The 24,838-nt window shown below is 42.7% G+C and overlaps 1 protein-coding gene across 1 annotated transcript; it reads right to left on the bottom strand.

The window, feature by feature from the left end:
- Positions 1-704: 704 nt before the first annotated feature.
- Positions 705-24,838, bottom strand: mmp23bb (matrix metallopeptidase 23bb). Its single transcript, XM_041204275.1, has 8 exons — positions 24,476-24,838; positions 17,001-17,143; positions 14,723-14,859; positions 11,911-12,078; positions 9,649-9,813; positions 8,562-8,672; positions 5,610-5,739; positions 705-2,671 (listed from the first exon to the last, which is right to left on the bottom strand). Exons 1-8 carry the CDS (start codon positions 24,623-24,625, stop codon positions 2,458-2,460), a joined length of 1,218 nt encoding a protein of 405 aa, XP_041060209.1. The 5' UTR covers positions 24,626-24,838; the 3' UTR covers positions 705-2,457.

Genomic DNA, 24,838 nt, shown 5'->3' with positions numbered 1-24,838 from the left:
GTAGCAACTTAGCAATATCTTAACAACAAAGAGATATATCTATATTCCACTTAATTAATTCTCAGTAGTTTACTTGGAACACCAACTCTTTCTTTATCTCCTGAAGCAATGTCCTAAATCCCTAAGGTATGCATCACTGCATTATAGAATGGGTAAGTGATCTGCCACCAGATCTTTGTTTTTGCTGCACCAGACTCTCAATCACCCTCTTCTTTTCCCTTATTCCTTTATGGGAGACAGTTTATTCCTACCTTGTATCACCCCAAGTCCAAGACAAGACTGTCATCTCATGTTGATGTGAATAATTAGCCAACTAATTCAACATGAAATGTGCCCAAGACTGTTGCATTCATTTGATTTAAATGTAATTTAATAGTTGATGTTAGATCAGTGTGTTACTGAGCAAAAATCACTGACTAACTGCATGTGTGGCTACAGCAACACTATTCTCACACATTTGACACATGCATCATCTTAGTAGCCTTATACACGCTCACACAGTGCAGGTAAATGTACCTGTCCATGTATATATCTACTTGACAAACACCCATCACTATTCAGCAACCAAAGAAGGAAAGCACTCATAATGATCAAAACAACATTTGCACACTCTGCTTTCCATCTCATCATTTTACCAACAAATGCACGAGGGTTCACATGTTTACACCGTGCAAATATTGAGTCATCAGATCACAGCCCCAAAGCAGTGTATGTTACTTTTATTTAAGAATCAGAAATACAATTAGCCACATGCTAAAGTATTGGACAACATTGCTAGATTGCAGTCTTCAGGGAGTATTAATGGATGGACGATTGCTGGCAAAGGTACTTTGAGAAGGAGAGAAAAAGTCACAACTCTACAGACTCTGCTCACTAGAGGCCATCACTCATTCAACTGACTAAGAGAAATTATCTGCAGCTGTGGCTCAGTGGTAGCATGTTAGTCTCTGAGTCAGAAAGCTTTGTGCTCAAATCTTTCTTCAGAGACCTATATCCATAATCTAGGCTGACACTGCAATGCGGTGTTGAGGTGCTGTGTTTTGAATGAGATGTTAAATCTCGGCCCCGTTCTTTCTACAGCACTCACTATGAAACTGTAGGATGTTTAATGAATTGATGCATGGTTGGTATTCTGGAACAATGTGATCAGTGAGCCGAAGGGCTCACCAAAGTTCTTGGTGATTTCCAGTACTTTCTGTGTTTATACCAATGATCATATTGCTTCAGTGTAAGTCAATGTTTATAGACAGAACATTAATGAATTGGCACAGTTACACCAGCGAGTACAGCCACCTCATACCATTGGTTGTTCATGGTGACTCCATGAGTTTAAATATTGACACAACCAATGAGTGAAAGAGGTGTTGTAACAGTCTTTAGAGCTTATTCCACTTCAAACTCATGACTGAAACATGGATCAGATTTATTGCAGTATCTTGTGCTTAGGGTTGCCAACTGTGATTAAATTTACTTCAGGAGATTTCATTCCATGACTTGCCCCCATTCTCCAGTCATTAGTCGGCCAACACATCCATCCTTGTGATGCAATGTCTTTACTGTTTTCCTAAGCAAAAAAGACTCATTACCCAATTGGATGATGCTTGACTGTGAGTCAAACAGCCTTTTTTCCCATTTTCAATATATTTATATCTGGTAAAAAGAAATGTTCAAAGGAAATGACCAAAAAAATCTTTTTTAATGTCCCGATGGTTTTTCTCCAGGGTTGCAAATGGCAGTGTCCTGTAGATTGATGTTCAACTCCTGGAGACTCCAGGCCAACCCTACCGGTTGACAACCCTAATTGTGCTTGGGATAAAAAGTAGAACTAAAAGTGGGCATCTATAATGGAGCCACACTCAATTTCCCATTCATTCATTTAAATGAGCAGAAAATTGGGGAGGATCCTGTAAACCTCCCATCCAATTTATTATTGCATTGTCTGGAGCCTGTGAGTTCGGCAGTTCATTATTTGCTTAATTATTAAAGGGAGATAAATTCTTATTCTGGTGTAATAGCATGAAAAAATGTATTAACCTGACAAATTCCCTTCTTTTTGACAGAGTCTACCTAACTCCTTTATTATCCTTCTCTCAGCTTTCAAGAGGAGGGAAGTTTAGTCAAGATATATAAATCTTCACTGATTCAATATTTTGAACACCCACCTGCCTCTGGAGCAAGATGAGCAGAATTTGTTTCCTTTCCTTCCCAAACGGGAACATTTTCCTCAAGACGCTCACCAACTACCTCAAAGAATTCATTTGGAGCTGATTAAATATATAATTTCAGGTAGCATTATGATTCAAACTCGTGACCATCCGGTTGGGGAATCAGTGATGTTGCTAAGTGACTGGCCATTGACTTTGTCAAGCAATTGGTCAAGCTAGATCATTGTCCTCTGTGGTCATATTTACATGTTTTACAATAGCTTGGAATGATTCCATGCTGCCACACTCATCCTCAGTGGGAGTTGACACCTTTTGGCTCAGCAATATCATTGTCTTCCTTGACCCTGATCCACCAAGAATTGGCTTGAAGCGTTAACATTTTCCGCTGGATTTGGCAGGTGTACAGACCCTCGTTATACTCATTTGCCACAATGCTGAGGTCCTGGTCTTTCACAACGAAGTATCCAGGCACTGAATTGGCTAACAATTCCCCATCCTTGTACCAACTGAAAGAAACAAACCAAATGTTAATTGTTGTAGCAGGAGGAGGAAGAGCTTGCATTTATATAGCAGCCTATCACACAAAAAGGAATTGCAGGTGATATCAAGTACTAAAAAAAATCATCCATTTTACACAACAAGATTCCATAAAAAGTAATGAAATGTTTGGCTCGTTTACCTGGTTTTTTTTGGAAGTTTTTTTTGGCCATAAGATCATAAGACATAGGAGCAGAAATAAGCCATTTGGCCCATCGAGTCTGCTCTGCCATTCAATGAGATCATGCAGCTTTCTGCAGTCTTTCTCCCTTTAAATAATATTCAGCTCCTCTATTCTTCCTGCCAAAGTGCATAAACTCACATTTTTCCACATTATATTCCAAATCTGCCATGTTTTTGCCCATTCACTTAACCTGTCCATATCCCTCTGGAGACTCCTTGTGTCATCCTCACCACTTGCCCTCCCACCTATCCTTGTGTCACCTCCAAACTTGGCGATAGTACATTCACTTCCCTCATCCAAGCCATTAACATATATTGTAAATAATTGTGCCCCAGCACCAAACCCTGCGGCACTCCACTAGTTACAGATTGCCATCTTGAAAATGCCCCCTTTATCCCAACTCTCTGTATTCTATTAGTTAGTCGATCCTCTATCCATGCTAATATACTACCCCCAACACTATGGGCTCTTATCTTATTAAGTAGCCTTATGTGTGGTACCTTATCAAACGCCTTTTGGAAATCTGAATATATTACATCTACTGGTTCCCCTTTATCTATCCTGCTTGTTACCTCTTCAAAGAACTCTAATAAATTTGTCAGGCATTATTTCCCCTTCATGAAGCCGTGCTGACTCTGCTTGATTAGATTACGTATTTCTAAATGTTCTGCTATTACATCCTTTATAAAAGACTCTAACATGTTCCCAATGCCAGATGTTAAGCTAACTGGCCTATAAGTATCTGTTTTTTTTTGTCTCCCTCCCTTTTTGAACATGGATGTTACATTGGCAGTTTTCCAATCCTCTGGGACTTTTCCAGACTCTAAGGATTCTCGGAAGATTACTACCAGTGCATCCATTATCTCTGCAGCTACTTCCTTTAATATCCTAGGATGCAACCCATCAGGTCCAGGGGACTTATCAGCCTTTAGCCCCATTAGATTCTCTAGTATTTTTTCTCTAGCGATAATTGTTGTATTTATTTCCTACCCCCTATTTTGCCCCTTGATTTTTGGAATGCTATTAGTGCCTTCTGCCATGAAGACTGATGCAAAGTATTTAGTTAGCTCCTCTGCCATTTCCTGGTTTCCCATTATCATTCTCTAAGGGGCCTATGTTCACTTTGGCCTCTATCTTCCTTTTTATATATTTAAAGAAGCTGTTGCTGTCTGTTTCCCTCAAAGTTTATTTTCTCCTTCCTCTTTATTTTTTGCTCATCTTTTGTTGATTTTTAAAACGAGGTAGAATGCAAGTAGAATAGTACCACAGGATGTTCAATATCCACGTGAACTGCAGGTCAGAGGACTGAAATTGAAATCCGACAGGGACACAAAATGGTCAGAGGCAAATTTCCCACCCATTATACACTCCAATGGAAAGGAATATCATGCCAGCTATAGACCCAATGAGGAGGTCTTGTGGTGCAGTGGGTCGTGCCCTGCCTCTGAGTCAGAAACTTTGGCTTTGAGTCCTAACCCAAGGCCAAGGCCAAGGAAGAAGTGTTCACAACAAGGCCAAACAATTTGCCATCAATCTGAAAATCTATCCAACACAGGCCAACAGTGGGTGGTAAGCATGGGAGAGATTCCTGGGCAGCCATGTGATGGAAAGAAAGTTGGAGCCTCTACCATCACTATCCATAGCTCCGGGCAACAACGTACATGAATAGGTGCATACTGCCACAGCAAATGGACTTCCTGAATGATCCGTAATACGCATGTAGAACCAATCTGTTACTGCCTACTTTGCAGCTTCACTGAATTTGTGTTTTAGAAGTAATTATTAGAAAGACTTGCATTTATTTAGCACCTTTCATAACCTCAGGACATTCCAAAGCGTTTTACAGCCAATGAAGTACTTTGCAGTCACAGTTGTAAGGTAGGAAACACAGCAGCCAATTTGAACACAGCAACATCCCACAAATGGCAATCTGATAATGACCAGATCATCCATTTTAGCTTGTTTGTTGAGGGATAAACATTGCACGGGGCACCTGCTCTTCTTCAAAACAGTATGGTTGGATCTGTTATGTCCTTCTGAGGGTGCTGATGTGGTTTTGGTTTAACGTCTCATCCAAAAGATCAAAAGCTCCAACAGTGCAGCATTCCCTCAGCACTGCACTAGAACGTCAATCTATGACATTGTGGTAATCTGATGTCTAATATGCCTTTAAGACAAATGTTGTATTGTAAGATCACATGACTTTGATACCTAATAGCAGAGTAGTGTGGGCTACCTTTGTAGTCAGTAGTCTTGAGTTATAGTCTGAAGAGTAAAGATAGAGTTTTGAGTTGTAAGCACACAAGTGTAGCCAAGAACGATCTACTGATCTTCTCTATCTTGGTACCAAATCGGTCACCCTGAAACAAGTGTGTAACCCAGATTCTTTAGACCCAACAAACCAGGGCACTGGATCCAACAGATACATGCTCAAGTCTCTGGTGTGGGATTCAAACTCACAACCTTCTGACTCAGAGGTGAGAGTACCACACATGAACAACAATTTTATTGCCAGAGACTGTGCATAACATCACGCCCAAGTAGGTACCACAGTATTGCACCAGTATTACATTAGAGCTGCTATTTAAACCCACATTGTTGTACTACCACTGTTTAAGAGAGGACTGCTCACCAGGACACTGGGTGAATTCCCTGCTATCCTTTGAATAATGGTACATGAATATAGCTAGGCGATTACGTGACAATGATTCAATGAAGCTCACCTGACATTAAGAGGAGTTGTATGTGAGAGAGTCTTTCCACATCGGAAGGTCACTATACGACCTTTGGATACATATTTCATCTTGATATTTTGAGGTAGAGCAGTGGTTGTAATTGCTGCATCTGGTGGTTCTGAAAGCAAATGAGAAAAATTTCTTACCGAGTCAAAGCTGCCTACTTTGTCAGCAACTTAAGTTAACTTTTCATTATTCTATTTTCCATCTTATTTGAAAATGGAACTGTCATTGTTATGGAGAATGTAGTATCCCCAAGCCAGAAAAAGAATTTTGTGAATTGGCAGATGACCATGATTCTCCTTTAGTTGCTCCATGAAACATATTTGTTTTAGGTTAAAATGAAAGCCTTTCATTTTCTCTTTTTCAATATACTTTGGCTGTTTGACTCCTGCTGATCTCGATGTCAAAGAGGTTGTAGTGGGGTTTAGGTGGGTTGGGACAGAGAAGTTGAGTTGTCCTCCAGCTGCATTGGTGGGATTGTTAAACCTCCAGGATTGTCCTGGAATGTCCAGTAATTGAAGATTAACCTCCAGGGCAGTGTTGCAACACTCACGAGAAAAGTCATAGGAAACATTAAAAGAAAATGTTTTTTTTTTCATTTTTTCATTTTTAAATTTTCTTTGATTGTTTATTAGTTTTGCAAATATTGGAGACTGGGGGAAAATGTTTTTGACTGACAGGAGTCATCCAATCAGGTAATGGAGAACCATTCCTATTGACATGGGTGCACTGTGAGATTAGAGGTGTTGGGAAACCCATGGGCAGGAGCAATTTGCCTGTGGAACAGTCCGAGAAGGGAGATCATATGGTGAAAGCTTCAGGAAAAATGGAATTAGAGTTGGCAACTCCAGACAGTAGTTTGGACATAAGAAAGATAGATCTGAGTATTTTTCTAATTGACAGAACCCAGGAGCTATGGAGGAGCAGATAGATTTACGAGTTAAGTATAGAAGTGACCAAAAGCTAGTGGACAAAAATAATTGAAAAGATTAATTAAATGTTGACATTTATTGCTGAAAAACGAAACATGTCAAAGCTTATTGTCTTGCACTCATCAGGAAATTTCGCAAGAATATCGGTATAAGGGGAAATTTGTATAAATATTTAATTTATACAATTTATATACAATTTATTATACACAATTTATATTTATTTGCAGACAGAAAGAACATATACACATATTGCACCTGTTTCAGGTAAACAAAATAAATGACAGCCATTCACTGACTCATTCCTCAAGGCAATGAATTGACCAATCAGGGTCAAGCTGCCTGGTTTAAATTTCAAACAATGCTTGGCAGTTAACTGTCAGCCACCATAACTGGTGCATTCTCCATGGTAACGCCTCTACCAATCAGAATCCACTTGCCAACCAGCACTCTCTTCACATGCAATGCTCAAGTTCTGTACTACCAAATGACTCTTGACATTTATCTGAAGGGGGCGGGAATAAAAATGAGTGGAAGTTCTGGAAAGGTCCAGTTAGACTTGTTATTCTGTCTGGACACTGCACCTTTAGAAGAATATATTGGTCTTGGAGTGAGTACAGCATAGATTCACCAAAAGGATATGGGGGCTAAAAGTATTAAATTATGAAGACAGGTTGCATAGACTAGGATTGTATTCTCTTGAGTATATTAGGTTAAAGGCTGATCTGATTGAGATGTTTGACATAATTAAAGGATTTTGATAGGGTAAATGGGGATAAACTATTTCCTCTGGTAGGAGGTGTCCAACACAAGCTTCTAGAAACTTAAAGTTAGAGCCAGACCATTCAGGGGTGATGTCAGAAAACACTTCTTCACTCAAAGGGTTGTGGGAAGTGGGAACTCTCCCAAAGTGCTGCTGAGACTTTCTTTTCAAAAGTTTAAAATTTCAAAAACTGAGATTGATAAATTTTTGTTAGGAAAGATTATTAATAATTACATTGGGTACACGGAGTCAAGATATCAATCAGCCATGATCTAATTGAATGAAAGCAGAGGCTTAATGGGCTGAATGGCCTGCTCCTCTTCCAAAGTGAAAAGCACCTGACCAAATGAAGGTATCATCAAAGGCCCGACTCAAATTGCTGCTAGGCTTGGGTCTTCCACAGTCTACGTAGGTATTTGTTCTCTGCCATTTCTCCCATCCCTCTTCCAGCAATGGCAGGGACTTGAATGCCATCCATAGTGGTACGAGCACCATAGCTTTGCAAAACAAGGAACTCTGTCTCTATGATAGTTGCTCTAATGGCCAGGCCAGAAACTGAACTGGACCAAACATATAAATATTGTGGCTGCAAGTGCAGGTCAGAGGTCAGGAATTCTGCGATGAGTGACTTACCTCCTGACTCCCCAAGCCCTGTCCACCATCTACAAGGCACAAGTCATGAATGTGATGGAATACTCTCAAGTTATCTGGATGAGTGCAGCTCCAACAACACTCAAGAAACTCGACACCATCCAGGAAAAAGCAGCCAACTTGATTGGTACCTATCCACCACCTTCAACATCTACTCCCCATCTGACGCACAGTGGCAACAGTGTGTACCATCTACAAGATGCACTGCAAATACTCACCAGGAGTCTTGCAACTGCACCTTCCAAACCCAAGACCATTACCATCTAGAAGGAAAAAGTCAGCAGACAAATGGGAATATCACCATCTACAAGTTCCCCTCCAAGCCACTCACCATTCTGACCTGGAAATATATTGGCCGTTCCTTCACTGTCACTGGGTCAAAATCCTGGAACTCCCTCCCTAACATCACTGTGGGTGTACCTACACCACACAGACTGCAGCGGTTCAAGAAGGCAGCTCACCACCAGCTTCTCAAGGGCAACTAGGGATGGGTAATAAATGCTGGCCCAGCCAGCGAAGCCCACATCCCGTGAATGAATTTTAAAAATGGAAGTGTCATTATCATTGCAGAACTCAGGCAGGATTGAAACTCACCAAAACACAGGTCACAAACTTTAGGACAATGCTTTTTCATGAATGAGCGTCGCTTCTTGCAGAATCCAACTCGTGCCCAGGGATCACACAGCCTCTTCTTATCAATGCAACCTGTAGGGGAAAGGGAGGGCATTATTGGAGGATGGCATATTGCAATGAATATACCAGGACAGAGAGTGGAAAATCACCCCAGGTTACCTCCACGAATCATTATCTTGCAGCCCAACCACCCCCCACCCAAAGTGGGTGTGCACAGAGGATGGGGAAGGGTTTATGAGTGTTGGCTAGAATGTGAATCCCCCTGTGGCATGCACCTACGTGGAGAATAGTGACTTGGGCAACGTCCTTGGCTGTGCAACCCTGGCACAGGAAGAAGTCACACCTTCAGGAGAAAACAGTGATGGAAGCAGGACACAGGGTCATTTTCTTACCAAGTCCTCTTTTTTAAAACAATTAGAAGAGAAACAAATTAAAATGGTGTGAGGAAAGGGACTAATTAGATAGCTTTCAGAGAGCCAGGTCAAGCATGAAGGGCCAAATGGCTTCCTTCGCTGCTGTTAATTCTGTGAAAACATTGGAAATAAATACCAATATTTGAGTAACACTTATTACCCTGGCATATTTGTATTATCAGCAATACCATATACAGAGCAAACAGCTATAAATGAAGCCACCATTTGTCTCACTCACCACATGGGAAGGGGCACATCTGTAATTCTCAGCATGCCGTACCTGAGCAGGTGAGTGATAGCTGCAGCAATAAAATATGGTTCCAGATGTTGTGAAATTACAATATTGTTCTCTCACACTTTTTAAGGTCAGAAATGAAGTTTCTCCTTTCTTGATTCATGAAGAGTCTTATTATTTGGCCCATGAAGACAGGATCTTACAGAACAGGAGGTCACTTGGCCCATCATGTCTGTGCTGGCTCTTTGAAACAACTATCCAATTAGTTCCTACTCCCCCTTTGCTCGTTCCCCTAGAGCCTTTGCAAATTTCTCCTTTTCAAATATTTATCCAATTCCCCTTTGAAAGTTCTGATTGAAGCAGGTAGTGAACACCAGATTATAATCAATAGTAATCATACCATATAGTCGCTGGATTCCCCAGATGTCATCCTGTGTGATTCTTCGCTGCCCGGTGAAAGTTGCATTGGGATGCATCAACGCACTCTCATTGCGGGAGTGCATAAGCCCCAGTGCATGTCCAATCTCATGAGCTGCAACTTGCACCAAGTCATTTAGCCAAACACCTGTCAACAGAACAGAGTAAAACTATTCAACAGATCAAGACAGAGAGGGCCAGGATTAACTGATAAACAGTGACGATCCTTTAAGAGCGGGAGAATCCTTTTAGGTCCAATAGGTTGATCACTTCACGATAGATCAATCTCACAAACCCACCTGTTAGTGTCAGCCATTGCTCAGTGATACCACTCACTCCTCTGAATCTGAAGGTTGAGGGTTCAAGTCCCACTCCAGAGACATGAGCACATAATCAAGGTTGGTACTCCCAGTGAATTACTGAGAGACTGACGCACTTTCAGGTGCTGTTTCTCGTTTGGGCTTTTAAATTGAGGCCCAATTTCTGATTGCGGAGGGTCAGCCTGCCTCTGTACATTTTGTGCAAGCAAAAAAGGTTATCTTGGGATGTTGCTGAGCTACCCTGAAAATTCCCTCCAGCTTTCCCAATGGAATCCAAGTTCACTAAGGGGTAAGATGGTTTGATCCAGGAGAGGACCAATTATCACACAATGCTAAAGTTGCATTTCCTTGTGATGAAACAATTTTCTTTTTCATTTTGAAATTCTGGCCCATCACTTTTAGAAGAGTAGGGCCTTGGTTTCATATCCTTTAATAGCATTTCCCAACAAAAAAACATCATTCCCAGTCTTGAGATCTTCAGTTAACCCCCAACCTCAATAATTCCTGATTTCCATTACCCTTTGTGTGATGAAGTGCTGCCTGAACAGCCTAGCTCTAGTTTTAATGTCATTCCATCGATATGAAGTCAATATAGTGAAAATTGTTCTAACTCTTCCTGTTGTACAACCCTATTAAACACCTATTTCAATTACTAGAAAAGACTGGCTAACCCCCATCTGCTCTGAATTTGGTAAATTTACCCACGGCTTTCAATATCTCATTGATTATTTCCTCATGCTTCCTAATCTTCCTGATGCTCCTTGTCCCATCTGGAGCTGTATCTCCTCAGGGGCCATCTCCTTCGAGCTTGGTCACTTGACTGCATTGCCGCTGCCAGAAAGCAGCAATTGAAAATGGAACAAAGTAAACATGAAGGGGATGCTGCCGGGCAAAACAGAACAGCTTTACTCATCGTTCTCATTATTTCTTTCTGCTACAAAAGGTTGTGGTTACTTAGAGCCATGACAAAAGAAAGAACTTGCGATTCTCCCCTTTCACAAGTTCAAGGATGTCTCAAAGTGCTTTACAGCAATGAAGTATTGTTGAAGTGTAGTCACTGCTGTAATGTAAAAGGCACAGCAGCAAATTCGTGCACAAGCTGCCACAGGCTACACTGTGACGATGACCAGATAATTGTGGTCTATTGAAAATTGCATTGTGCTTTTTGTCCACTTGAGACTACCATACACACATGTACCAGCAGAGGGAGTGAAAAGAATCCATACTTTAACAGCACGTGCAACAGTTCTTTTTCTTACTGAATGTGGCGGAATCTTACTGTTTCTACCCAAGAGCTTCACAATAATCTGTTTTTTGGTGAAGTTGGCTGAGGGATAGCTTTTGATCAGGACACCAAGGAGAACTCCCTTTTGAATTAGTGCCATGAGATCTGTTATATCCACCTGAGGGGGTAGATGGAGATCACAGTCGGGAACAACTGTCCCTGATTACACAGGACTGTCCATATTGAGGTGGTCGTCCTGTGTCCCATATTGTTTGGTCCTGGGACAGCCTTTGTCCCCTATTTTTCATCTTTTGGTATAATGCACACAGATTACACACACCTTTCAGTGTCAAGCTCCCACTGTCTCAGCAGCAACGAGCCCCTTCCCCAACTCCACCCCCACAGTCTCGGCAGCAACACTCTCCCCCTGTACCCACAGCCATGGCAGCATCACCTCTATCTCCTCCTCATACAGCCCCCATTCCAATGTGTTCCTTATTTTTTTCCCCAGAGTCGGTCACCCTGATAGCGGTTTATACATCATCTGAAAGACAGCACCTCTGACAGCACTCCTTCACTGAGAGTTTCAACCTGGATTGTGTGTTCACATCCTCCAACAGGCTTAGTACCCATAACCCTTTGACTCAGAGCTAAATGTGCTCCCCATTTTCAACAGCAGTCTTTCATTTAACATCAATACCTTGCTTCCAGCTGAATCGAGACTTCCCCAGAATCCAGAACTCATGATTGTCGAAGTGAATCTCACCAAGTGGTGGCAGGAAAGCGTGACCCAGCTCACCATTGAGTCCATCAAAGCAGGGGTGAAGTGGGGCAAACCAGCAGTCGGTGTGATTGAACGTGTAAAATCCTGAAATGCATTTAAAGTCAGCTTTAATAATGCACAATCACCCTGAAGGTCATGCTTTCCATGAATGATTTGGAGGAGACTATTTCCTCTCATGTTGTAACATTTGTTGAGGACACCTGGTGTGTGGAGTATTTTGAGAAACATTTTGACATACAATCATACAGAATTTGACAGGTTGGAGACTAGTTGGTCCATCACGCCTGCCCCACATCTCATGATGGTGGGACAATCATGACTAAGGACTTCCTCCCACATCTGCTACTTCCCACCAAACCCTGCAGTCATGTAGGATTGGCTCAAGAAATTGGCCCTTGGTGCAGGGTTTCCCAATAGCAAGGGTGGAAAAGGGGAAGGGTTTGGGTGTGATACAGTGAAGATGTTCAGACCCTGGGGATGGCAGAGAAGCATCACGAGGCTGATCCCTGGGATCAAAAGATTGAATTATGAGGAAAGGCAGTAGGACAATAAAATAGTACACTTTGGGATGAACATCTGGAAGTTCTTCTCTAAAGGACAATAAGAACATGGAATGGACTTTCAACTAGGGTTCTGGGGATTTAGGAACAGGAGGAGGCCATTCAGTCCCTCAACCCTGTACCGTTATTCAGTTGGATTGCGGCTGATCTTAATTCTATCTAGTTGCTTAGATAATTCTACAATGAATAATGTCATAAATAACTTTAAAAGGGAGTTGGACAAATCCTTGAGGATGAGGAACTTAAAAGATTACAGACAAAAAGTGGACAATTAGGGCTAAACACGACTGCTCTTTTAAAGAGCCAGCACAGGCACTGGGGGCTGAATAGCCCCCTTCTATAATACTATGATGAATACCCTTCCCTAATGAAGCTTTATTAATTTCAGTATTGAAATTTTCAATAGACCCCCTCCAACCTCAACAGCTATTTGGGGGTGAGATTATCCATGAACAATTGGGATGCTTTGATGATATGGAACCTGTAGGTTTCAAATGAGTGCATGTGCTTAGATGGGCTGAATTGAGTTGAAATCTTGCAATTAATCTCCTGCTGCTAACCATTAATCATCGCACCCTGCTCCCATCTTGCTGGAAGTGTTTGTGTGTGGACATCGGGTAAGCACAGCGTCGGGTTTGGTTGTGATGCCCCAATCACCCTGGTGAAAATGTTGTCCCACATGCTCAAGCATCCACCTTCATTGTGGGAGAGGTGTCATAGGCAATGGAGCCAGGGTACTAATGAGGTGACTGGCACAAGATGGAACCAAAGAAGGAGTCAAGCCAACAGGAGAGAAGAGAAGGGGAGAAAAATTGGGAGATAAAAAAAAATGAAAATAGAAAAGTTCCTGATCTGAGATACGAATTCTGAACAAACACTGGATGTGTAACTGAAGCTGTCAAAGAATTATGCTGTGTCACTGGATGCTTCATATTCCACCTGCTTTATGGTACCTTCCAATACTTTATCAGCCAAGGATTCATGGGCCTTCTACAAACTCTGCTTACTGCTACTTCCCTAACTTGCTATTTGGTTATTAAGCAGACGTTTCTCCAGCTTTTCTGAAAAGGAGTTAAGCAAGATTTTTTTTCCAGAGGTGGGAGTAGGTTCATTCCCACTGCTTTGAGGGGGGGGGGGAAACAAACATTCTTCTTAATCTGTAATCTGACTGAAACTTGTTAAGATTGGATCCATTCTCACAGGAAATGTAATGGCTGTTCTATTCTGTTTCACAATTGAGGCATAAATTTGAGGGCAGGGGAAAAAACTGAAAATGGTGAGCTGCAAATGTATCATTTCCTGAAACATTTTCCCTAAAGAACAGAAGCAGCACATTTAACCCAATATCCCAAAATGTAGGAGAAGGTTTGTGTGGAGCATTAATGTTGGCATTGACCAATTGGGCCAACTAGCCTGCTTCTGTATGGTACATTCAGCTTAACTCAAAAAACATATTGGGATAATATAAGAATTTGATTCAATCTCTTGAGCATAATTTGGCATATTTTTATTATTATTTGTTCTCAGTTCCTGGGCATTGTTGGGAAGATCAGCAATTATTGCCCATCCCTAGCTGCCAGGAGAAGATGAACAGGATTTCTTCTTGAGCCAAAGCAGGAGTCACATAGATGTCAGACTGGGTAAAGATGGCAGGCTCTGTTTCCTAAAGGGAACTTATGATCCAGTTGGGTTCTTATAACAATCCAACAGCTCTTTAGTTCGAATTGAAAATCATACTGTTAGGGGTGGGACTTGAACGTACGTTCTTCTGGATCATTCATCCAGAGCTTCAAAAGTGTTAGTTCCAGCAACAGAACCACTGCACCACTAATGCTGGAAATGAGAACACATTACAAACACTGGTTTATAATCCTGAGGAGCTGAAAGAAACTAAGACTTTCATGTCTATTGAGCTGTTCACGACCACCGGATATCTTAAAGTGCTTTACAGCCAATGAAGCACTTTCGAAGTGAAATCACTATTGCAATGTAAGAAACGCCACATGCACTCAGCAAACTCCCACAGACAGCAATGTGATAATGACCAGATAATGTGTTTGTTGTGATGCTGATTGAGGGGTTATGTCACGTTGCAATGTCAACACATAAAGAGAAACAGCTTTGGATAAAAAGAAATGGAAGGAATTTTCATAGAAGTCAGTGCCCACCAATTTTGATATCTGCATCCTTCTGTGGTGGGACCTCTGTGAAGGTCAGAGGTGACACATCACTCCACATTACAAAGGCTATTGCAATGGCTTTCCTGGTGTCATCTTTATTCAGAGTGCTTGGAAACCGTACAATCCTGTGGAGAAATGCAAGAGTTTCAGGTTGTAGAAGGCATTTTCTCTGTAATCCATTGGTTTACCATGGCCTCACACTGCTTACCTTTCTGGAAGAGGAATTTCCATCCTTTGGGGATAGCAAGTCCTGCCTCAAAGAGCTGCTGGCCAACCAGAAGCCAGCAGCAGTCCAGCACTTTGGGACAGAGGCGTTTGGCACTGGATAGATTTGGGTCGGTGTTTGGTGGTTTCATTAGGTGCCAAGCTGGAAGGCCCCCATGAGGGAGATGAGGGGCTGAGGTTTGAGAGTTATGGAGGGAGGATATTCGATGGGGGGGGAGCAGGGGACTGTAAAACCATGGGGGGGACCCTGTGATTGGTCCAGTGGGCCCATTAAGGATGTGACCCTCCCACAGCCCATGCAGGGAAAGCAGCCTGGTTGGTCGGATGGTCTCCCACCACTGGTTAAATCCCAGCAATGGTAGGATGAGGCCTTTTAACTGGGCATCAATTGCCTACTTAAGGGCCTCAATCGGCCCACTGGCAGGCAGGTTGGCCGCTGGTCTGTTTGTGGTGGGGGAAAGGGATGGTAGGAAGTGGGCAGCCTGCTTGGTGGACTTAATGAGCCCCTTCCCCTCCAATCACCTTCAAACCCATCATCAGCGGAGTGTTAATCCAGCCCATTGTGTGTTTTTCCCCATTTTCTTTGAACGTTTTTGTTTATTAACGACAAAAGCATTGGAGATGGGGAAAAGAAACTGTTTGATTGGCCAGCGGCAGGAGACGAAGAGATGAAACCTCCAGGAATACATTCAATCAGAGTTGTTGGCCCAAACTCTCAATCGAGAGTATTGCTCACCTGAAAAGTAGAGCAGGAAAATCAGATGTAATGCTTATGTCTGTACACAACTGGAAAATCAGGGGTTCGTTGCCTGGGATTTTCCAAGCGTCCATTAAAACAGAGATTAAGCTCCACAATCCTAGTAGGTTCAGACAGCAGGTGAAGCTGGGGTACAGTACTGATGAGTATAGGTTTGTCACTGTATGACACTGAGTGTAGTACTGGGTGGGGACAGGTTGACATACAATGGCATTACCATTGCTGAATCCCCCACTATCAACAACCTGGGGGTTGCCATTGACCAGAAACTGGACTGGGACTAGCCATATAAACAGTGTGGCTGGTCAGGTCACAGTAGGTCAGAGATGGAATTCTGCAGAGAGTAATTCACCTTCTGACTCTGCAAAGCTTGTCCATCGTCTACAACTCAGGGGTGTGATGGAATACTCTCCCCTTGCCTAGATGAGTGCAGCTCCAACAACGTTCAAGAAGCTTAATACCAGCCAGGACAAATCAGCCCACTTGATTGGCACCCATCCACCAGCCTCAACATTCACTCCCTCCAACACCAATGCACAGTAGCAACAGTGTGTATCATCTACAAGATGCACTGCGACAACTCACCAAGGCTTCTTAGACAGCACCTTCCAAAGCACTGACCTCTAACACCAAGAAGGACAAGGGCAGCAGATCTATGGGAACATCACCACCTGGAAGTTCCCCTCCAAGCCACTCACCATCCCGACTTGGAAATATATCGCCGTTCCTTCACTGTCACTGGGTAAAAATCCTGAAACTCATTTCCTAACAGGACTGTGGGTGTACCTACACCACAGGGACTGCAGTGGTTCAAGAAGGCAGCTCACCACCAACTTCTCAAGGGCAATTAGGGATGGGCAATAAATGCTGGCCTAGCCAGCGATGCCCACAACATGTGAAAGAATAAAAAAAGTTTGTTACTCTACAACATTGGGGTACATTACTGGCATGTACAGGTCTGTCACTGTATAACAATGGGGTACAATTCTGGTGGGAACATGTGTGTCACTGTGTAACGCTGGGATACAGTATTGGTGGGGACAAGACTGTCAATGTGTAACACTGGGATTCAGTGCAGTATTGATGAGTGCTGTACTGCTGAGAGCAATTTGAGGATATTAATGAACACAATTATGGAAGGACAGTATTGGTGCACCATTATTGTTCATCTGCTTAATATTTGATCTTTCCTAAAGTGTTCAGATGCTAATTTGCTGAACTGACCCAGGAATAAATTTATCTGTATCTTTGGTAAGGTCTAGCTACTGCCTTGTGTTCACTCACTTATATGTGATGTTGAAGTGGTCCCATTTGTGCAGCAAGGGGTTAATGGCGTAACGCTTCTGGCGTGACAGGAATGTGTTGGGCAGCTCCTCTGGTGAAGTAGGAATCTGGTATGATTTTCTTAATGCAGTTCTGCCTTCTTCCTAGAAACACAATCAAAAGGATTCAGTTCAATAACCATTAAAGGTGGTGAAGAAAGAAACGTGTCAATCTGACAGACCACAAGAGAAAAAATGGAAATGTTTGAATCATAGAATTATAGAATTTACAGCACAGAAACTGGTCATTCTGCCAATAGGCTCACTGTGGTGTTTATGTTCCATGCAAGTCTCCTCCCATTCTACTTCATCTCACTCCATCAGCACAACCTTCTATTTCTTTCTCCCTCATATGTTTATCTAGCTTTCCTTAAATGCATCTATGCTATTCACCTCAGCTGCTGCATATTGTAGCAAACTTCACATTCTAACCGCTCTCTGGATTAAAAATTCTTACAGCACTATTCAGTCCATCATGCCTATGCTGTCTCATTGATAGAGCTAGATAATTAGATCTACTCCCCTGTTCTTCCCAATAACCCAGAAAATTTCTCACCTACAAGTATTTATCCAAATCCCTTTTCATAACAACATAAGAGATAAGAGCAGGAGTAGGCCATTCAGCCCATCAAGCCTGCTCTGCCCTCAGTAAGATCATGGCTGATCTGAATGTGGCCTCAACTCCACTTTCCTGCCTGCCCCAATAATCCTTCACTCCCTTGTCTATTAAATTCTGTCTAACTCAGCGATGAATATATTCTATAACTGACCTCCACTGCTCGCTGGAGTAGACAACCCCAAAGATGAACTGCCCTCTAAGGGAAGAAATTCCTCCTTATCTCTGTCTTAAATGGGAGACCCCTTATTTTGAAACTGTGCCCATTGTTCTAGATTCCTTCACAAAGGGAAATATCCTCTCAGCATCTCCCCTGTCAAGCTCCCTCAGAACCTTATATGTTTCAATAAGGTCATCTCTTGTTCTTCGAAACGCCAATCACCTCAGACGTTCCACATAAGGCAACCACTTTGTCACAGGAATCAAGCTTGTGAACCTTCTCTGACCGGCCTCCAACACAAGCATATTGTTTCTTAAATAAGGGGGTCAGAAACGTGCACTGTGCTCTAGGCGCAGTCTCACCAACACCCTATACAGTTGTAAAATGACTTCCTTACATATCTACTCCAACCCCGCACAGTGAAGTCCAATGTTTCATTCACTTTCTGAATTACTTGCTGTAGCTGCATGCTAACTTTTTGTGATTCATGTATGAGGACACCCAGGTCCCTCTGTACCGCACCATTCTCTTCATTTAAATAATATTCTGCTTTTCCATTCTTCCCACCAAAGTGGACAACCTCACATTTCCTTAGATTATACTCCATCAGCCATCCATCCGAGTGACTGAGGAATCTGATTCTATCATACACTCAAGCAGTACATTCCGGATTGACTTTGAACTTACCCCCTTCAAGCGCAAGGTCATCTTCACTGGTTCTACTCTTCTTTGCACAAAACACCGTCGTTTAGGAGATGAGGTTGAATAACAACAACCCTGGTGCTGTGGATTAGCTAAACAAGCCCCAGGCATTGTCCTTACATTCCAACACCTACTAGTTAGGATCACCAAACCTGATGTTGACCCTTTTCCAGGGGGTTGCTCCTATTTTGATTCCTCCCCTGCTCCAGCAATTTAAAATGCACATGCAGTTTGAGTTAGTGTCCTTGTGTGGGTCAGGGAACAAAAGGGTGATGAATGAATGGGACTTGGTGTGGGTTAGGGCAGTGGGAGTGGAGTTTTGGATGAGCACGAAGTTTTGGACGATGGAAGATGGGAAACCAGCCAGGAAAGTTGGTTAGTCTGGTAACCAGTTACATAGGAACAGGCTGCACCCATTCAGCTAGTATGGGCAACATTAGCAACCAAATCTTCAAGCCTTCTCATGACAGACTAGTAAGCCATTTCAAAAGGGAAGGCAGTGGCGTAGTGGTACTGTCACCAGACTAGTAATCCAGAGGCACAGGGTAATGTTCTGGGTGGAATTTGAATTCAATAAAAATCAGGAATTAGAAGTCTAATGATGATTATGAAACCATTGCTGATTGTCGAGCAAAAGCCCAAATGGTTCACTAATGTCCTTTAGGGAAGGAAATCTGCCGTCCTTACCTGGTCTGGCCTACATGTGACTCCAGACCCACAGCAATGTGGTTGACTCTTAAATGCCCTCTGAAATGGCCTAGCAAGCCACTCAGTTGCATCAAATGGCTAAAAAGCCTAAAAGGAATAAAACTGGACTGACCACCTGGCATTGACCTAGGCACCAGAAACAACAAGAGCAAACCCAGCCCTGTCGACCCTGGCAAAATCCTCTTTACTAACAACTGGGGGTTTGTACCAAAATTGGGAGAGCTGTCTCACAGACTAGTTAAGCAACAGCCTAAAATAGTCATTGTCACGGAATCATACCTTACAGATAATGTCCCGGACGCCACCATCACCATTTTAGGTATGTCCTGTCCCACCAACAGGACAGACCCAGCAGAGATGGTGGCACAGTGCTATACAGTCAGGACAGAATTCGCCTGGGAGTCCTCAAAATTGAGTCTGGACCACATGAAGTCTCCACACAGAGTGACCATTGCACAGTCCTTGTGAAGACTAAGTTCTGCCTTCACATTGAGGATACCCTCCATTGTGTTGTGTGGCACTACCATCGTGCTAAATGGGATAGATTTCAAACAGATCTAGCAACTCAAAACTGGGCATCCATGAGGCTCTGTGGGGCATCAGCAGCAGCAGAATTGTACTCAACCACAATCTGTAAACTCATGGCCTGGCATATCCCCCACTCTACCATTGCTACCAAGCCAGGGGATTAACCCTGGTTCAATGTAGAGTGCAGGAGGGCATGCCAGGAGCAGCACCAGGCACACCCTGAAATGAGGTGTCAGCCTGGCGAAACTACAACACAGGACTACTTGCGTGCCAAATAGCATAAGCAGCAAGTGATAGACAGGGCTAAGCGATTCCACAACCAAAGGATCAGATCTAAGCTCTGCAGTCCAGCCACATCCAGTTGTGAATGGTGGTGGACAAATAAATAACTCACTGGAGGAGAAGGTTTCACAGATATCTCCATCCTCAATGATGAGGATGCCCAGCACGTCAGTGCAAAAGATAAGGCTGAAGGATTCGCAACAATCTTCAGCCAGAAGTGCCGAGTGGATGATTCATCTCAGCCTCCTCCAGAGGTTCCCAGCATCACAGATGCCACTCTTCAGCCAATTTGATTCATAGAGTCATAGAGTTTTACAGCATGGAACGAGGCCCTTTGGCCCATCGTGTCTGCGCCAGTCACCAAGCCCCTATCTAATCCCATTTTCCAGCACTTGGCTCGTAGCCCTGTATGCTGTGGCATTTCAAGTGTTCATCTAAATGCTTCTTAAATGTTCTGAGGGCTCCTGCTTCTACCGCCCTTTCAGGCAGTGAGTTCCAGATACCAACCAACAACCCCCCCCAACCCCTCCCCACCTCTGGGTGAAAATATATTTCCCCAAATCCTCTCTAAATCTCCTGCCCCTTACCTTAAATCTATGCCCACTGGTTATTGACCCCTTCACTAAGGGGAAAAGTTTCTTTCTCTCTACCCTATCTATGCCCCTCATAATTTTGTACATCTCAATCAGATCCCCTTCAGCCTTGTCTGTTCAAAAGAAAACAACCCCAGCCTATCTAGTCTCTCTTCATAGTTGAAACACTCCAGCCCAGGCAACATCCTGGTGAATCTCCTCTGCACCCTCTCTGGTGCAATCACGTCCTTCCTATAGTGTGGCGACCTGAACTTCACACAATACTCCTGTTGTGACCTAACTAACACCTGGTACAGCTCCAACATAACCTCCCTGCTCTTGTATTCAATGTCTCGACTAAGAAAGGCAAGTATCCCATATGCCTTCTTAATCACCTTATCTACCTGCCCCGCTGCCTTCAAGGATCTATGAACATGGACGCCAAGGTCCCTCTGATCCTTTGTATTTCCTAGGGCCCTACCATTCATTGTGTACTCCCTTGTCTTGTTAGTCCTCCCAAAATGCACCACCTCACACTTTTCTGGATTAAATTCCATTTGCCACTCTGCTCTGCCCATCTGACCAGCCCGTAGATGGGAAAGGTGGAAAAAAAAGATGGGAAACTGGCCAGGAAAGTGGGTTAGTCAGGTAAACTGGGTTACATAGGAACAGGCTGCACCTATTCATCTGGTATGGGCAACATTAGCAACCAAATCTTTAAGCCTTCTCATGACAGACCAATAACCCATTTCAAAAGGGAGGCAGTGGCGTAGTGGTACTGTCAAGTCACGGCATTGCCTTCATCAGGGCAATCAAAGTCAAACTGCCTGGTTTAAATTTCAAACAATGCTTGGCAGTTAACTGTCAGTCACCATTAATTGGTGCATTGTCCATGACAATGCTTCTTCCAATTAGAATCCACATGCCAACCAATCAGCAATCTCTTCTCATACAGTATAGGGTCGTTGCTTCCCCTGACATTGGTGTTCTTGCGAACGCCCTGCTGAGTGCAAGATGAAAAGCTTTAACAAAATGTCTTTCTTCAGCTTAAAGAAACACTGTACAAAGGAATGCCTCACGATTGCTGATATACGTACAAACATACATATGAATATACGAATTAGGAGCAGGTGTTGGCCACTCAGCCCCTCAAGCCTACTTCCCCATTCAATAAGATCATGGCTGATCTGAATGTAACCTCAACCCAACATTCCTGCCTACCCCTTATAACCTTTAATCCCCTTGTTAATCAAGAATCTGTCTAGCTCTGCCTTAAAAATATTCAAAGGCTTGCTTCCACCACCTTTTGAGGAAGAGAGTTCCAAAGACTCATAACCTTCAGAGAAAAAAATATTCCTCGTCTCTGTCTTAAATGAGCGACCCCTTATTTTTAAACAGTGACCCCTAGTTCTAGATTCTCCCACAAGAGGAAACATCCTCTCCACATCCACCCTGTCAAGACCCCTCAGGATCTTAAAGGTTTCAATTAAGTCACTTCTTACTCTTCTAAATTCCAGTGGATACAAGCCTAACCTGTCCAGCCTTTCCTCATTAGACAACGCAACCATTCCTAGTATTAGCCTAGTAAACCTGCTCGGAACAGCTTCTAACACATTTACATCTTTCTTTAAATATGGAGAGCCATACTGTACATAATACTCTAGATGTGGTCTCACCAACGCCCTGTACAAGTGAAGCAAAACCTCCCTACTTTTGTAATCAATCCCCCTCACAATAAATGATAACATTCTATTAGCTTTCCTAATTACCTGCTGTACCTGCATACTAACCTTTTGTGATTCAGGCACTAACACACCCAGATCCCTCTGAATCTCAGAGCTCTGCAATCTCTCGCCATTTAGATAATAAGCTTCTTCTTTATTCTTCCTGCCAAAATGAACGATTTCACATTTGCCAACATTATACTCCATCTGCCAGATCTTTGCCCACTCACTTAACCTGCCTATGTCACTTTGTAGCTTCCTTACGTCCTCTTCACAATTTACTTTCCTACCTATCTTTGTGCATCAGCAAATTTAGCCACCATTCCTTTGGTCCCTTCATCCAATTCATTTATATAAATTGTAAAAAGTTGAGGTCTCAGCACTGATCCCTGTGGCACATCACTTGTCACATCCTGTCTACCAGAAAAGACCCAATTATGCCAACTCTCTGCTTCCTGTTAGCTGGCCAATCTTCTATCCATGCCAACATATTACCCCCTGCTTCATGAGCTTATATTTTCTGCAATAACCTTTGATGTGGCACTGATATCTAAGTACCCAATCTCCAACGAAGGGTCTCAATGTGAAATAGTTCTCATATGATGGACTCCCCCTTCCCCTTGATAGTTTTCCAGCTTTTCTGTTGATAACTTAAAGTTTCCAGGACTTAGATGGATGAAATGGCAGGGACACAAAAATAGGTGATAGCAGATCAGCTGTTATGCACCATGATGTACCTCTCTGGCACAAACAAGGGATCCATCAACATCAGCTTCTTGCATCCGCTGAAGTTTAAAAATTGGTTTTCAGGATATTGAATTCCAAGCCAACTGTATCGGCCCTCCCTGTGCATTTAGAGCCCTTCATTAAAAGTTTGGGTGGAAATGCTGCAGGGATTTAACTAAGGCCTTGCCACGATGTCCTTGGTGGGGTTACTAACTCTGGATTCTTGGAGGTTTCATCACATAATCTCCTGCGTCCAACCATCCCATCTCCATACTCCCAGCACTAGTCACCCAATATGCCCGTGGTCACAGCAACTCAGCTACCCAGTTAATTAGAAAATGTCCAGACATTTCATTACCCAACTGAATGATTCTTGATTGTTAAACATTTCCCCAATCTGAGTCACATGGTTTAAGCTTCAAATCCCACTCCAAGGAGTAAACATAAAAATCCAGGCTGACGCTCCAGTGCAGTACTGAGGGAGTGCTGCACTGTCTTTTGGATGTGATGTTAAACTGAGGCCCCATCTGCCTGCTCAAATGGAGGTAAAAGGGCCCATTGTATTATTTTGAATGATAACTGAGGAGTGTTCTGGGCCAATAATTATTCTCCAGTCAACATCACATAATCAGAGATAAAAACAAACAATCAGATTATCTGGTCATTATCTCATTGCTGTTTGTGGGAGTTTGCTGTATGCAAATTAGCTGCTGCATTTCCTACATTACAACAGTGACAGCTTCAGGAGTACTTCATCAGCTGTAGAGAGCTTTGAGATGTCTGGAGGTTGTGGAAAGCGTTGCACAAATGCAAGTCTTCCTTTCAATCTCCAATATTTTTTGTAACAAATAAACAAAAGTGTTCAAAGATAACTGAAAATGAACACAGTTTTTAATGCCCTGACAATTTTTCTTCTGCCCTTTGCTGACAACAGCGTTCAGCAGATTAATATTTAATTTCGAGAAATTTGAGCAGAGCCCTGAAGGGTTGACAATGCTATTGATGGAAGACTGGTGGAAACCAATGAGAGAAATGACATAAACTTCGGAAGGGAGAGATTTATTCTGGTCACTATCAGAGCCAGAATCGAACCATCTCAGTAAAATTTCCCTATTTTGTATCTTAAATGAGCAGGAGTTGAAGTTGCAGTTGGAAATAGGGGCAGAGTACTCAACCAGCTTTCATGGCCAGGCGAGATCTTTATTATTCCATAAAAACAATTTTTCATAAGAAGGAAGAAATATATCAAACTGGTTTTAAGATTTCTGAAAAAATATTTTGGTTAATTCTTTCATCTTGACGTGGCAGCTTTCTCTCAATAAAATGTTAACATTTCTCTATCTCAGAATTGATTGATAGTTTATTTTTCTGGGTGAACAAAGGATCTCTTTTGCAAACGTTTGTAAAATTCGTTCTTACCAGCTCAATCTTCCACGTTGGAAAAGCTTCAGCGGCTCTGAGGAACGGCGAGGACATCCAGAGCAACAGGAACAAAGGGAAACTCCAAGAAAATATTTCATAATCAGACCCTTTGCACCAATAACTCGTTCCTAAAGATTTCCTGTACATTTCTTTTTTTTTACTCACTGAACAGCTGGAAAGTGACCTTAAGTAAACATAAAGAGAAATGTTACACAAGTTGCTGAGACTATGCTCAGTTGGGTCTGTATTAGCAGTGAGTTAGGAACAAGTTCTTGCACATTTCTGTTCTGAGCCTTGTTACAAAGGGGTAACATTCACAAAAATGTCAGGAGTGGATGGTAGCCCTCTAAGGCAGTCTCC

Source organism: Carcharodon carcharias, chromosome 2 (genome assembly GCF_017639515.1).
Source record: "Carcharodon carcharias isolate sCarCar2 chromosome 2, sCarCar2.pri, whole genome shotgun sequence".
In the NCBI taxonomy this organism is placed as follows: domain Eukaryota; kingdom Metazoa; phylum Chordata; class Chondrichthyes; order Lamniformes; family Lamnidae; genus Carcharodon; species Carcharodon carcharias.
This window is presented reverse-complemented; position numbering and strand designations above follow the sequence as displayed.